At 43.9% G+C, this 15729-nt stretch overlaps 1 protein-coding gene across 1 annotated transcript in view; it reads right to left on the bottom strand.

Moving 5' to 3' along the window:
- jph3b (junctophilin 3b) overlaps positions 1-11501 on the bottom strand; it is a 47790-nt gene extending 36289 nt beyond the window's left edge. Inside the window, exon 1 of the mRNA XM_027167889.2 lies at positions 9986-11501. Coding sequence (XP_027023690.1) covers positions 9986-10367 — 382 coding nt within the window. The 5' untranslated portion in view covers positions 10368-11501. The remainder of the gene's footprint in view (positions 1-9985) is intronic.
- Between the last annotated feature and the right edge of the window lie 4228 nt (positions 11502-15729).

The following is a 15729-nucleotide window of genomic DNA, read 5'->3' on the forward strand; positions in this document are numbered from 1 at the left end:
ATCATGAATGTTTTAGCATGCAGAGACTTTTAAGGCTTCGGTTTCTCTCAGATAAAATTGCTCAGATTTCTTTCAGATGAGTGTGTACAGTGTGTCTTATCACTACAGGCTAGATTAGCACTTAGCTTCATTTAACTTCTGACAGGATGCCAAGCTGTAAGAATCTTCTGGAGTTACACCAGATAAAAGTCTGAGTTTAGCCAAACAACATTTCCTGTCATTTGGTGTTAATCTGTGATAAAAAAAAAGTGGAGAACATTTTAACTAACAGCGATTTTACACCCGGTGACTTCGTGTGTGTTCTCTGATCCGATTGCTGTCTGATTTGTTAAAACTGTTCCATTTACAACAGGTCACATAAACGCGTCTCGGCGAATCGGATATCGATCCGATCTTTCTACTCCCGCCCAAAATGTAAATATATTTTACCTCATTTCTGGGGTAATTGAAATGGAACACGCTTTGGTGTACGCGGTTGCTACAAAAAACAGCATTTACTGTTTGCTGCATTTTCGCTGGCGGCAGTTTAAGACCCGACGAGACGCCTGGGTGAAAGATCACCTGCGAGTGACGTAGTTCTGTTTGGGAGGAGTATAGCGCTGACGTATGTGGCTTGAACAACCACATGCACTTACACCTGTCCAGTTTAATCTGAAACGCGTCCCAGACCACCTCCTGAAGGGGTTTGTACCATCGGGTTTATATCCGTCCCCAAAACGTTTCGGAGGGCATTTAGACCTGGTCTTTTTACCATCGGATAGCTATCGGATCACAGAAAATGCAGGAAGTGACCAGGTGTAAAAAAAAAAACCCTAAGATCAAACTGGAGAATTCCTTGTTCATACCCAGGAAACAACATGGAACAGGAAAACACAGAAACCAGGCTCGGACCATGGACACGATACAAACTCATCAAAGATGGACTGTAAACAGTTGACAACACAGAGGATCATACGGTATAAACCACAGGAAGAGGCAGAGATGAGACAGAGAGGGAATTCCTGAAGTGTTCATGATGGGATACAGCGGAGACCAGGGACGGTTGTAACAGGGGACGGTTGTAACACCTTGAATTCCTCCAATCAGAAAGGAGGTTCTCTGAGCAGGAGGTTCTCTGAGAGAGTTTCTCTCTTCGTCTGGCATCCTGGGAAACCGTTTTTAATTTTCGATGAATATCTTTGAAAAATCAACGACGCACCGAGGCGCGAAACTTGACCCAAAAAACTTGAACCGCGAAGTGGCGAGGGATTACTCTATTGCTCAAAATTGCAAAAAAGTGTTACAACTGCCCCTGGTCTCCCCTACTGTTGCAGGAGATTAGCAAGACAAACTGGAGCTAAAACCCAGGCATCTGGAATTTGTAATCAGTGCCACAAACTGTAACTGAAATCAAATGAAACTGAACTAATGACGACTCTTCATAAAAAAACCAAGTACGTAGGTGACGAGTAAAGAGATTCCCGGTAAGCTGGAACATCTGGATTATTATGACTTTCACTCACAATAGAAAGATTTTTTCACATCATCGACGACATCGCAGAATTACTGTCCGGTGAAGAACTCCAAGCTGAATAAATAAATAAATAAATAAATAAATAAATAAGGGACGTGACATACGGCGACCCATACTCAGAATTCATTCTCTGCATTTAACCCATCCAAAGTGCACACACACACACACAGCAGTGAACACACACACCCCCGGAGCAGTGGGCAGCCATTTATGCTGCGGTGCCCAGGGAGCAGTTAGGGGGGTTCGGTGCCTTGCTCAAGGGCACCTCAGTCGTGGCCGGCCCGAGACTCGGACCCACAACCTTAGGATTACGAGTCAGACTCTCTAACCATTAGGCCACGACTTGCCCAATTAAATATATAAATATATATCCACTATATATATGCACTTTCCCAGTTTAAATGTAGATTATAAACTCATCTCTTTAGTCAGGCGTACACACACACACACACACACATAATACATCCCATAATATTGTGCACTATTACATCAGACTTGCCAATATTATGAACAGCAGATACGTTAATCCCTCTCCACTGCTTCTCTCTTTCTACCCATCCCGAGGCATCCGGAAACCGTACCGGCTCAGATCGTCTTCCGTGTGATGATTTCGGACCTCCACTGAGATGAAGGCGACTCTGAGGATCCTGAGGTATCTAGAGATCTACCAGCTCCAGTCAGACTCTACAATACTAAAGAGTTGATGTGAACTCCATGTGATCTTTTACATCACTACAACATTTATCAGACTGTATATATATAATCACACCCGCAGTGTCACCCAGATGAGGATGAGGTTCCCCTTTGAGTCTGGTTCCTCTCAAGGTTCCTTCCTTTACCATCTAAGGGAGTTTTTCCTCCCCACAGTCACCTGAGTCACCTCAGACTTTCTCTTTGGGGATAAATACATACACATTGTGAACTAAGTATATCTAATATTAACATTCATTCATTCATCTTCTACCGCTTATCCGAACTTCTCGGGTCACGGGGAGCCTGTGCCTATCTCAGGCGTCATCGGGCATCGAGGCAGGATACACCCTGGACGGAGTGCCAACCCATCACAGGGCACACACACTCTCATTCACTCACACACTCACACACTACGGACAATTTTCCAGAGATGCCAATCAACCTACCATGCATGTCTTTGGACCGGGAGAGGAAACCGGAGTACCCGGAGGAAACCCCCGAGGCACGGGGAGAACATGCAAACTCCACACACACAAGGCGGAGGCGGGAATCGAACCCCCGACCCTGGAGGTGTGAGACGAACGTGCTAACCACTAAGCCACCGTGCTTATGTTTCTATGTTCTATGTTTTTGGATGGATGGTTCTATGTTTATGTTCTGTAAAGCTGCTTTGAGACAATGTGAAATAAACAAATAAACTAGAATTGAATTGAATAAATAAATATATATAAATAAATAAATCTGGATTCGATCCGTTATATTTTACTTTGAATCTTAAACACTCGAGCACTATTTTCATTCCAGTGCATCCCCTTATAACTGACACAGGATCCTGACTTTGACCTGAAGTCCAGACGTTGGGAGGGAAACATGTTTCCCGAATCCAAAATAGCAGATCGGCGTCTGTCTGGATCGGCAGTTTTAGAGATGTTAGGATCTTCGGATTAACTTTTCGGTCTTAATTATACCCTTCGATTAGCTGCCGTAGCGCAGACGATTTTATGTCGAGTTCACGGAGGAGAGAAAGTCGTGTGAGAGAGTGTGATGAAATCAGTCCTCGGGGGTGGTTTCGCTTTAAGCTTGAGGTCCGAAACATGCTGCAGGAAAACATCCCTCAGTGAGACATTCAGCGTGAACTGACCTTTAGCTGGACGGCATAATAGGCACCGTCTACTGTCACAAGTCTGTATGTGTAATTGAGCCATAAATAACGTGAGGTCATAAAGAGGTCAGCAGTGTGTGTGTCAGTGTTACAGCAGTGTGTGTGTCAGTGTTACAGCAGTGTGTGTCAGTGTTACAGCAGTGTGTGTATCAGTGTTACAGCAGTGTGTGTGTCAGTGTTACAGCAGTGTGTGTATCAGTGTTACAGCAGTGTGTGTCAGTGTTACAGCAGTGTGTGTATCAGTGTTACAGCAGTGTGTGTGTCAGTGTTACAGCAGTGTGTGTGTCAGTGTTACAGCAGTGTGTGTGTCAGTGTTACAGCAGTGTGTGTGTGTCAGTTACAGCAGTGTGTGTGTCAGTGTTACAGCAGTGTGTGTATCAGTGTTACAGCAGTGTGTGTGTGTGTCAGTGTTACAGCAGTGTGTGTGTGTCAGTGTTACAGCTGTGTGTGTATCAGTGTTACAGCAGTGTGTGTGTGTCAGTGTTACAGCTGTGTGTGTATCAGTGTTACAGCAGTGTGTGTGTCAGTGTTACAGCAGTGTGTGTGTCAGTGTTACAGCAGTGTGTGTGTCAGTGTTACAGCAGTGTGTGTGTCAGTGTTACAGCAGTGTGTGTCAGTGTTACAGCAGTGTGTGTATCAGTGTTACAGCAGTGTGTGTGTCAGTGTTACAGCAGTGTGTGTGTCAGTGTTACAGCAGTGTGTGTGTCAGTGTTACAGCAGTGTGTGTGTCAGTGTTACAGCAGTGTGTGTGTCAGTGTTACAGCAGTGTGTGTATCAGTGTTACAGCAGTGTGTGTATCAGTGTTACAGCAGTGTGTGTGTGTCAGTGTTACAGCAGTGTGTGTGTCAGTGTTACAGCAGTGTGTGTGTCAGTGTTACAGCAGTGTGTGTGTCAGTGTTACAGCAGTGTGTGTGTCAGTGTTACAGCAGTGTGTGTGTCAGTGTTACAGCAGTGTGTGTATCAGTGTTACAGCTGTGTGTGTGTCAGTGTTACAGCAGTGTGTGTGTCAGTGTTACAGCAGTGTGTGTGTCAGTGTTACAGCAGTGTGTGTGTGTCAGTGTTACAGCAGTGTGTGTGTATCAGTGTTACAGCAGTGTGTGTATCAGTGTTACAGCAGTGTGTGTGTATCAGTGTTACAGCAGTGTGTGTGTGTCAGTGTTACAGCAGTGTGTGTATCAGTGTTACAGCAGTGTGTGTATCAGTGTTACAGCAGTGTGTGTGTCAGTGTTACAAGAGTGTGTGTGTATCAGTGTTATAGCAGTGTGTGTGTCAGTGTTACAGCAGTGTGTGTGTCAGTGTTACAGCAGTGTGTGTCAGTGTTACAGCAGTGTGTGTATCAGTGTTACAGCAGTGTGTGTATCAGTGTTACAGCTGTGTGTGTATCAGTGTTACAGCAGTGTGTTTGTCAGTGTTACAGCAGTGTGTGTGTCAGTGTTACAGCAGTGTGTGTGTATCAGTGTTACAGCAGTGTGTGTGTATCAGTGTTACAGCAGTGTGTGTGTCAGTGTTACAGCAGTGTGTGTCAGTGTTACAGCAGTGTGTGTATCAGTGTTGCAGCTGTGTGTGTATCAGTGTTACAGCAGTGTGTGTATCAGTGTTACAGCAGTGTGTGTGTATCATTGTTACAGCTGTGTGTGTCAGTGTTACAGCAGTGTGTGTATCAGTGTTACAGCAGTGTGTGTGTGTGTGTGTGTGTGTGTGTCAGTGTTACAGCAGTGTGTGTATCAGTGTTACAGCAGTGTGTGTGTCAGTGTTACAGCAGTGTGTGTGTGTGTGTGTCAGTGTTACAGCAGTGTGTGTGTCAGTGTTACAGCAGTGTGTGTATCAGTGTTACAGCAGTGCGTGTATCAGTGTTACAGCAGTGTGTGTGTCAGTGTTACAAGAGTGTGTGTGTATCAGTGTTACAGCAGTGTGTGTGTCAGTGTTACAGCAGTGTGTGTGTCAGTGTTACAGCAGTGTGTGTCAGTGTTACAGCAGTGTGTGTATCGGTGTTACAGCAGTGTGTGTATCGGTGTTACAGCAGTGTGTGTATCAGTGTTACAGCAGTGTGTGTGTATCAGTGTTACAGCAGTGTGTGTGTATCAGTGTTACAGCAGTGTGTGTGTCAGTGTTACAGCAGTGTGTGTGTCAGTGTTACAGCAGTGTGTGTATCAGTGTTGCAGCTGTGTGTGTATCAGTGTTACAGCAGTGTGTGTATCAGTGTTACAGCTGTGTGTGTCAGTGTTACAGCAGTGTGTGTATCAGTGTTACAGCAGTGTGTGTGTGTGTGTGTGTGTGTGTGTGTGTGTGTGTGTGTGTGTGTGTCAGTGTTACAGCAGTGTGTGTATCAGTGTTACAGCAGTGTGTGTGTCAGTGTTACAGCAGTGTGTGTGTGTGTGTCAGTGTTACAGCAGTGTGTGTGTCAGTGTTACAGCAGTGTGTGTATCAGTGTTACAGCAGTGTGTGTGTATCAGTGTTACAGCAGTGTGTGTGTCAGTGTTACAGCAGTGTGTGTGTCAGTGTTACAGCAGTGTGTGTGTCAGTGTTACAGCAGTGTGTGTGTCAGTGTTACAGCAGTGTGTGTGTCAGTGTTACAGCAGTGTGTGTATCAGTGTTACAGCTGTGTGTGTGTCAGTGTTACAGCAGTGTGTGTATCAGTGTTACAGCAGTGTGTGTATCAGTGTTACAGCAGTGTGTGTGTGTGTCAGTGTTACAGCAGTGTGTGTATCAGTGTTACAGCAGTGTGTGTGTCAGTGTTACAGCAGTGTGTGTGTCGGTGTTACAGCAGTGTGTGTATCAGTGTTACAGCAGTGTGTGTATCAGTGTTACAGCAATGTGTGTGTATCAGTGTTACAGCAGTGTGTGTATGTCAGTGTTACAGCAGTGTCTATCAGTGTTACAGCAGTGTGTGTGTCAGTGTTACAGCAGTGTGTGTATCAGTGTTACAGCAGTGTGTGTGTGTCAGTGTTACAGCAGTGTGTGTGTCAGTGTTACAGCAGTGTGTGTGTGTCAGTGTTACAGCAGTGTGTGTATCAGTGTTACAGCAGTGTGTGTGTCAGTGTTACAGCAGTGTGTGTATCAGTGTTACAGCAGTGTGTGTATCAGTGTTACAGCAGTGTGTGTATCAGTGTTACAGCAGTGTGTGTGTCAGTGTTACAGCAGTGTGTGTATCAGTGTTACAGCAGTGTGTGTATCAGTGTTACAGCAGTGTGTGTGTCAGTGTTACAGCAGTGTGTGTGTGTCAGTGTTACAGCAGTGTGTCTATCAGTGTTACAGCAGTGTGTGTGTCAGTGTTACAGCAGTGTGTGTATCAGTGTTACAGCAGTGTGTGTATGTCAGTGTTACAGCAGTGTCTATCAGTGTTACAGCAGTGTGTGTGTCAGTGTTACAGCAGTGTGTGTATCAGTGTTACAGCAGTGTGTGTATCAGTGTTACAGCAGTGTGTGTATCAGTGTTACAGCAGTGTGTGTGTCAGTGTTACAGCAGTGTGTGTGTGTCAGTGTTAAAGCAGTGTGTGTGTGTCAGTGTTACAGCAGTGTGTGTATCAGTGTTACAGCAGTGTGTGTATCAGTGTTACAGCAGTGTGTGTGTCAGTGTTACAGCAGTGTGTGTCAGTGTTACAGCAGTGTGTGTGTCAGTGTTACAGCAGTGTGTATCAGTGTTACAGCAGTGTGTGTGTCAGTGTTACAGCAGTGTGTGTGTCAGTGTTACAGCAGTGTGTGTGTCAGTGTTACAGCAGTGTGTGTGTCAGTGTTACAGCAGTGTGTGTGTCAGTGTTACAGCAGTGTGTATCAGTGTTACAGCAGTGTGTGTGTCAGTGTTACAGCAGTGTGTGTGTCAGTGTTACAGCAGTGTGTGTGTGTGTATCAGTGTTACAGCAGTGTGTGTGTGTGTGTCAGTGTTACAGCAGTGTGTGTCAGTGTTACAGCAGTGTGTGTGTCAGTGTTACAGCAGTGTGTATCAGTGTTACAGCAGTGTGTGTGTCAGTGTTACAGCAGTGTGTGTGTCAGTGTTACAGCAGTGTGTGTCAGTGTTACAGCAGTGTGTGTGTCAGTGTTAAAGCAGTGTGTGTGTGTCAGTGTTACAGCAGTGTGTGTGTCAGTGTTACAGCAGTGTGTGTGTCAGTGTTACAGCAGTGTGTGTGTCAGTGTTACAGCAGTGTGTGTGTCAGTGTTACAGCAGTGTGTGTGTGTGTCAGTGTTACAGCAGTGTGTGTGTCAGTGTTACAGCAGTGTGTGTGTCAGTGTTACAGCAGTGTGTGTATCAGTGTTACAGCAGTGTGTGTGTGTGTCAGTGTTACAGCAGTGTGTGTGTCAGTGTTACAGCAGTGTGTGTGTCAGTGTTACAGCAGTGTGTGTGTCAGTGTTACAGCAGTGTGTGTGTCAGTGTTACAGCAGTGTGTGTATCAGTGTTACAGCAGTGTGTGTGTCAGTGTTACAGCAGTGTGTGTGTCAGTGTTACAGCAGTGTGTATCGGTGTTAGACTGCTGGTGTAAATCTCTGCTTTTTTGTGTTCAGTAAACTTATTAATTAGGCCTCTAATCCGGATGCTCTCTCTCTCTCTTTCTCTGTCTCCCTCTCTTTCACACACACACACACACACACACACACACACACACACACACACACACACACACACACACACACACGCGAGTATCTGTCACTCATACTCCCTCACTGTAGCGCTCTGCTCCTGGGTCATCCGCGTACCGAGACCTTGTTACACACACACACACACACACACACACACACACACACACACACACACACACACACACACACACACACACACATGTGGGTGAATCTGACTGACCTCACTGTGCTGTGTTTGTGCTAAATGAGTAATTTTATATTTTTTTTCTCGGATTAATGGACCAGCACAGCCTGCTATATATGGCCTTAAGTCGGACCTCTACTGTATATCCTCCTTTCAGTGTGTGTGTGTGGAGAGAAAAAATAGAAATCAATTCAAAAAGAAAGAGAAATAAACCCGAAATGAACAGAACAACAAAGCTAACAGATAAAGACACTCGCTTGGAAAATAATTACATGGTTATCTTTTAAAAGATATGATTTTTGAAAATAAAGTAGTAACATTTTAAGAAAGAAAGTGATAGATTGCGATCTTAAGAAAACAAAAATCATATATTTTGACGTTTCCGATAAAACGTTAGCGTACTTCTCTTCTCTAGCGTACTTTTTCCTCTTGTTTCTTGTTAATAGATTCGCTCGATTTTAAATATTTAGTTGTTAGATTTTTACGCTCTACGTGTTTAAAGGACATACGATTGTTACTTTACCCTAAAAGACCGCTAGTAGCACATCAGTAGCTGCTGCTATAAAGGGAACGTTATAGCTTGTCGGCTCGGTGCGGCATTTCGCAAGCTACTAGCGTAGTTAATGTTGATAAACTATTACATAGTGGAAAGGACGTGTTTCAACAAATTTTCCCTTAAATCACAGTCAAGATGTTTACAAGCAAGCGTGACATCCCCCCCACCCCCCCCCACATCCCGTCACGTCCCCGTCCAGAGACAAGCTGTTTCGTGTTGAGCTTTTGTTCAAACCGATCATACCGACCATTTTGTTTAAACCGACCAAAATATTCTCGCTATTGAATTTTTTTTTCATTGGTTGTTGCGTTAAATCTTACCCAGATACAATAGTGCTATTTTCTGATTGGCTGTTGTGTAGCCTCTTTTTTTGATTTGCTGATAAGTGTCACACTCGACTAAGAACTCCAGGGGAGACGCACTCGATTCCCACCCGTTTCCGTAGAGACGGCGGTGCGGACTGATACGTCTTGGGCGCTACGGCTTATTAAATATATGATAAATAGTCAAAAAGTTTTTCTGTGTGAGAAATACGACGTGTGGCGGGAGAGCGTGAGAAAAGGCCTCAATGCGTGACGGTCGCGACGATGTGTGACAGCCCTGTGTTTAGCACTATGAGTCTAATGAGCTAACTATTACATTTGGTAGACTCCCTCATTTAGAGAAACTAACTGTGCAATTCAGAGTTATGGACTTTGCTTAGGGGCCCAGCAATGGCAGGTTGGTGGACCTGGGATTCAACCTCACAACCTTCTGAGAGGTAGTCCAACACATTTACGGCATTTAGCAGACACCCTTATCCAAAGTGACTTGCAACTGAGGGTTAAGAGCCTTGCTCAGGGGCCCAGCAGTGACAGCTTGGTGGACCTAGGGTTCGAACCCATGACCTTCCGATTAGTAGCCCAACACCTTAACCACAGAGCTACCACATCCCTTTATTAACGCTACCAGTTTAGCATGGCACATTAGATCTGCATTGCTATACATTTGTGTTGCCTTAAAAGGCTTTGTGGCTTCAGGGGTAGCTTCATCTTAAAACTTCAGAGCATCAAATGCAGGTAGGAGGTGGGAACGAAAATGTTATACATACAGGCCTTGTTTATTTCTATTATTCTTTGAAGACAACCTTATTTGGATAATTTTTGGAAAGTGTACAAGTGTAGAAATGTTACTTTGCCTTAAGATGATTGGGATTTATGCTACAAATGTAGTAGCTGTTGGTCTTTGTTTAGGTAAAAGGGGGAGACAGCCTCGCTAACTCTATTTGCCCACACAGTACCAGGAAAAAACAAACTCTTGTGCTTACCTCCATCCGAGTAGGTCTCTGTCCCGTATCCATCCTGCAGCCCATTGTTCCACGTGCCCTCGTACTTGCCACTGGCCCCGGTGCTCTCCCGCACTCCGTATCGCCCCTTAAATCCATTCGTCCACTCTCCCTTGTACACCCACTTGCCCTTGTTCTCCACGCCGATGCCGTGGCGCTTGCCCTGGGCCCACGTGCCCTGGAAAGTGTTGCCACTGGGCCATGTGTACACACCCAGGACCTCAAAACCATGGCTCCATGCACCAGCATACTCGCCCTGGCCTTTGGGCCCCGTGCAGATGCCATGGCCATGTGCCTTGCCTTCGTCCCACCCGCCACAGTATGACCCCCCATCGTCAAAGTTGAACCTGCCCCCAGTGGACATGCATGAAATAGGGCTTGGCAAAAGTCCACAAATCTCGGAAAAAGAAAATGAAACAGAAAAAAAAATAGATCAGGAATGGGTAGTGGTGGTGGTGGTGGTGGTGGTGGTGGTGGTGGTGGTGGGAGGGGAAGGGAACGGAAACCAGAGTGGAAGACGTTGCTTAAACTGGAAATATCCCTGTCAGTCAACGGCTGCACGAGTGACAACAACTCAAACTGAAAAAAGAGACTGAAAGAAAAAAAGAAGATGGGTTGTTGCTCACACCATCCTGCTCCCAGAGAATGAGGTTGTTATTCCCAAGCAGATCTCCGGCGACTGCGTCTCGGAGATGGACACAGCGGAAGGCCCACGCCAGCCATCACGCGCCGGGCGACTCGAGCACAGCGACTCGGATGTGCAGGGCTTCTCAGGCCCTGATCCTCAGCTCCTCCAGGCTCCACCTTTTTAGAAACCTGTTCGGTGGAGGAAGCGCTTGTGCAGCATTTACACGCGTCTACTCTAACACACTCTTAGAAAAAAGGGTTCCGCTTGGGTTCTTTAGATGATTCCAGCTTTGTATTGTCTGCTTCTACATTCCAGCTTTATGGGTATCTCCAGAGGGATGAACCCAAGAACCTTCTTTTCTAAGAGTGTAACGGAGGAGGCTCCTGTCTTGTTGTACAAGCGTCAGCACCCAAACCCCCCGCCCGACATCATCACGCTGCAGATGATGCTGCTGATGAAGGGATGAAAGAAAGAGAAGAATGTAGAAAAAAAACAGGAGGTGTGTGATTGCTGGGTATGAATGCTGTCGTTTAGGTAACAGGAGATGGATGGATCGGCAGGACAACAGACAATCCAGCGTTATTAATCCGTTGTATGGTTGCCGTCTCTGTTTCCCACTCTCTCTCTCTCTTTATTTCTCTCTCCCTCCCTGTCTGTCTATCTATCTTGCACACTTTCTGCTCACGCTCTTTCAGGTCCACATCACAATCCGGTGTTTGCGCATCAGTGATAAATCCAGGCTCAGAGTCTTCCGTTTTGATGTGTATCCAGGAAGAGTGCGTCCCTGGTTTGCTTGTATCACGGCTTCTTATCTTATGTTGGTGTGCTTGAATCTCTCTCTCTCTCTCTCTCTCTCTCTCTCTCTCTCTCTCTCTCTCTCTCTCTCTCTCTCTCTCTCAGATCTGCTCATTATAGGAGGACTGTTCCAACACAGCCAACCCCCCCCCAGCTCCCCTCCCCCGCACACACTGACTCTCTACCTCCACTTAAAGAGACACGGCACTCCCTCTTTCCATTTATTGCTCGTTCTCTCTTTCCTCCCTCCCTCTCACCCTCCCTTTCTCTTTCCCCCTCTCCATCTCTCCCCACTTAAAGACGCAGATACTACTCTAATACAAATATATCTCTCACCTCCTCTCCTCTCTACCACTGAAGCTTAGTTTATATCTTCTCCATGTGTCTGCTTGGGTTTCCTCAGGGTTCTCTGGTTTCCTCCCAGAAAAAAGAACTATAATAATAAATATAGCCACAATCAGCGATTAAGGGGTCCAAGCACTGTGTGATTGACTGTGTTTATGTGGAAGTTGTGACATGTGGCAATAATAAAACTATGATTAACGTATTTCGGTGTCTTTAGCTGTGTTCTTAAACCCAATAAACACCAAAATTGCTGAGATACAGATGACTTTGTGCAGTAAATTAAAACGCTTCAAAAACATTTGAGAAAGTTTGATGACTGTTAAGAATTTATATTATGTTTGGTGTCTATCTATCTATCTATCTATCTATCTATCTATCTATCTATCTATCTATCTATCTATCTATCTATCTATCTATCTACATTTAAAGAGAGGGGCACTGTGCTATCATTCACCATTTTCTCCTTTTCTTTCCCTCCCCTGAGAGATCGCCAGACCCGAAGCTTCCAGGATTGCTCCCTGAGCCTGAGAGGTCATATATTATGAATAATACACTCCTCCGCATGGGGTTCAGGAGACTTTGTGGAATATAAAAATGTGAAATTCGGTGAAAACTATTTATCTGAAATAGTGACGTGACATACGGCTAAGTACGGTGACCCATACTCAGAATTCGCCTTGCTCAAGGGCACCTCAGTAGTGTAGGCAGGATACACCCTGGACGGAGTGCCAACCCATCACAGGGCACACACACACTCTCATTCACACACACACTCACACACTACGGACAATTTTCCAGAGATGCCAATCAACCTACCATGCATGTCTTTGGACCGGGGGAGGAAACCGGAGTACCCGGAGGAAACCCCCGAGGCACGGGGAGAACATGCAAACTCCACACACAAAAGGCGGAGGCGGGAATCGACCCCCCAACCCTGGAGGTGTGAGGCGAACGTGCTAACCACTAAGCCAACGTGCCCCCCTTCTCATTTATCACACATATACAATTACAAATAAGCCACATGTAGGCTTAGATAAGCCCCAAACTTCAATCTGGGAAGGCGAATATGGATCGGCTTCGGTAACTTTGTCTCCATCTAAAAATTCCATAAATCGCACTGTCATTATTTATACTCAGAGAGACTCAGTCACACTCTCAAGCAGGAATTAGTCAAGTATTTGTTAGAGATGGAAAAAAAATAGGACGTTGCCACATCGCTCTAGCATACTACACTACAATTATACTCGTATGAGTTTTAACCCTTCATTCTCTGTCCCTGATTCTATCTATCGGTCAAATCTCTTTAACACGTCTAACACGTTCCCCTCGGACCCAGACGCTGTAAAGATCAAATCGTTTAATATAACTTTACAGAAATCCTGTCAGATGTACCTCCTGTTAGCCAGCTAGCTGTGATTAGCCATGAAGATCAGCTAAATGAATAAGTAATATGACTTAGCAATCCTGTCAGTGTTTTATGCATTGCTAATATGTTGGTGGTATTAAGTACGGCAAACGCAGACGAATAAACGTGTGAAGCGAGCCATACAAACACGTCTTCAGTTGCAGGAGATGGTTTGGCTGATGTCACCACTTTAGCTCGAGCCTGCTGTTCATTAGCATTAGTGCAGGACAGTGTGTGTGTATGTGTGTGTGTGTGTGTGGTCTGCCTTTTGAGCACAGCGAGGCATGCAGAGCGTAGGAGTGAGAGAGAGAGAGAGAGAGAGAGAGAGAGAGAGAGAGAGAGAGAGAGAGAGAGAGAAAGCAGAGTGATAATGCAGAGGAGGTTGTGTAGCACGACAGGTGTCTCCTTAAGAAGAGAGCGTTATCATGAAACGCTCTCCTCAACAACAGTGCACAGGAAATGAGTCTTCAATGGGGTTTTCTATCCACCTGTTTTTACACTAATGATGAACTACTGCTCCTCACAATCTGAGATAATAACCAACACTGAGGTCAAAACAAGACAGTACTGAAAAAAATCAGAGCCTTACAAACCCTGTCATAAAGTTCAGAATGGCCGACGGGGGCAACGCTTTAATCAGATGGATGTAGCTAAAGTATGATTAAAGGGTTAGTAGAAATCCTAGAATGACATCATAGACTCATTTGCATATCCATTGCTTCCTCCTGATCATTTGCATATCAAATTATAAATGTGGTATTTGAAGGTGAAGAAAAACACAGCGATAATAAAAACGAGCAGTGATGGTGAGGAGTTGTGAAATAATTAAATCATGAGATTACATCGTGTTTATTTGTTTATATCGTCAAGCTAAAAAGTCAAAAATGAACAAAACGTGTAAAATGATTATGATCAGTAGAGGGTGAGTTTGAGATCAGTAAGTTATCTTTTGGCACCAGGCCTTTGGAACAAAGGTGATCAGTGATTGGCTGTTCAGAACAAAGCTGGAACGGCGGCTGGTGTAATCACTACTTGTTTTCCACACGAGTTTCTACACGGGATAGCTTCTCGTGACCACAGCACTGATCGTTCACGGTGTCCCGACATGGTGCTTAAAGCCATTTCACACTCACACTTCTCTCATTCAAATTTCCCAACAAGCACCACTGAGGTCGAGATTTGAGGTCAATAAAGAATCCAAGTGCTAAAGGACAAAAAAAACCCCCAATTACTTCACAATCACTTCATCAGCAGAAGGTATGAATGTTCTGCATTTGTTGGTCTACCATCAGAAGATCTTCATTGTCTAATGTGACAGGGAGAGCAGACGTTATGACATGGAAACGTAGACCTGATGGAAATGAAGGAAATCGGAAAACCTGGAGGAAACCCACGGGTACACCGAGAGAACAGGCAAAACTCCATTGAGACAGGAATCTGTCACGTAAAAGATACAGTTTCCAAACTGATTCAAAGTGTCTGTGGTCTGAACTCCAGCTACGATGTCATTTAAAGTGGGAAAAATGCTTCATTACAGATTTATTACCACCGCCATTGACCTCGGAAAAACAACCAGGAACATGCTTGTATAATAAAGGGACTATGGATTACATATCAGAATGTAATGATTAATGCTGTAAATATTGACATTCGTACACTTTTTGGAGTTTTTTACGTTTTAAAAAAGTCCATAAAAGAGAAAAAAAATGGCGCCCTCTCTTTCTGAACAGGCGGGTTTTTGCTCACCAGATAACGTTTACGTGTCTCCCTCTAGTGGTAAAATAGAGCAGTGCAACGGCTTTAAAATACAAATAATGATAAATACTATTATATAAGGTCCATCATGCCAAGTGAGGCCATGAAGTGCACAGTTTTTTGTTTCTTTTGTACATATTACGTGTTTGACCTGGAAATGTGAATGTAATTGTGTAAAAATATTAAGATACATTATTGTATCTTACACAAAAGCACAACTTTTGATTGTACCTCAATGGGCAGCCAAAGAATCTACAGTTAGGACACTTACATCTGATGATTTATAGTAAACTGTTGAAAAAAGAAAACAACTAAACTAAGGGTCCTTCTTCTATATTAAACATAATGCACATAAAGTACATAAGTGAAACATAGCCAGTGGGTCTGGCATTAATTACATGAAGAATTACATTCTTGTTTGATGATAACTCACATTATTAGTTAATGATAGTTAATGATATAAAACGTGTTGTGTGAATGGATTAGAATTGTTATTGGATATGAATTGTTAAAAAAGTGTAATACAAACAAATAGAATTTAATTTATATATATATATGTGTGTAATGTTTAAACAGTTGTCAGAACTCAGAACTCCATGTATCTTGTGTTGTTTTTATTATAAACAATATCATTATGATTATAATTTAATGATTATATATTAGTAATATTGTTCAGTTGCAATATGTTAAACTGTATGTTTACTATATTATACTATATACACACTCTACAATATATATATATATATATATATATATATATATATATATATATATATATATATATATATATATATATAT

This window comes from Tachysurus fulvidraco, chromosome 17 (genome assembly GCF_022655615.1).
Source record: "Tachysurus fulvidraco isolate hzauxx_2018 chromosome 17, HZAU_PFXX_2.0, whole genome shotgun sequence".
NCBI lineage: Eukaryota > Metazoa > Chordata > Actinopteri > Siluriformes > Bagridae > Tachysurus > Tachysurus fulvidraco.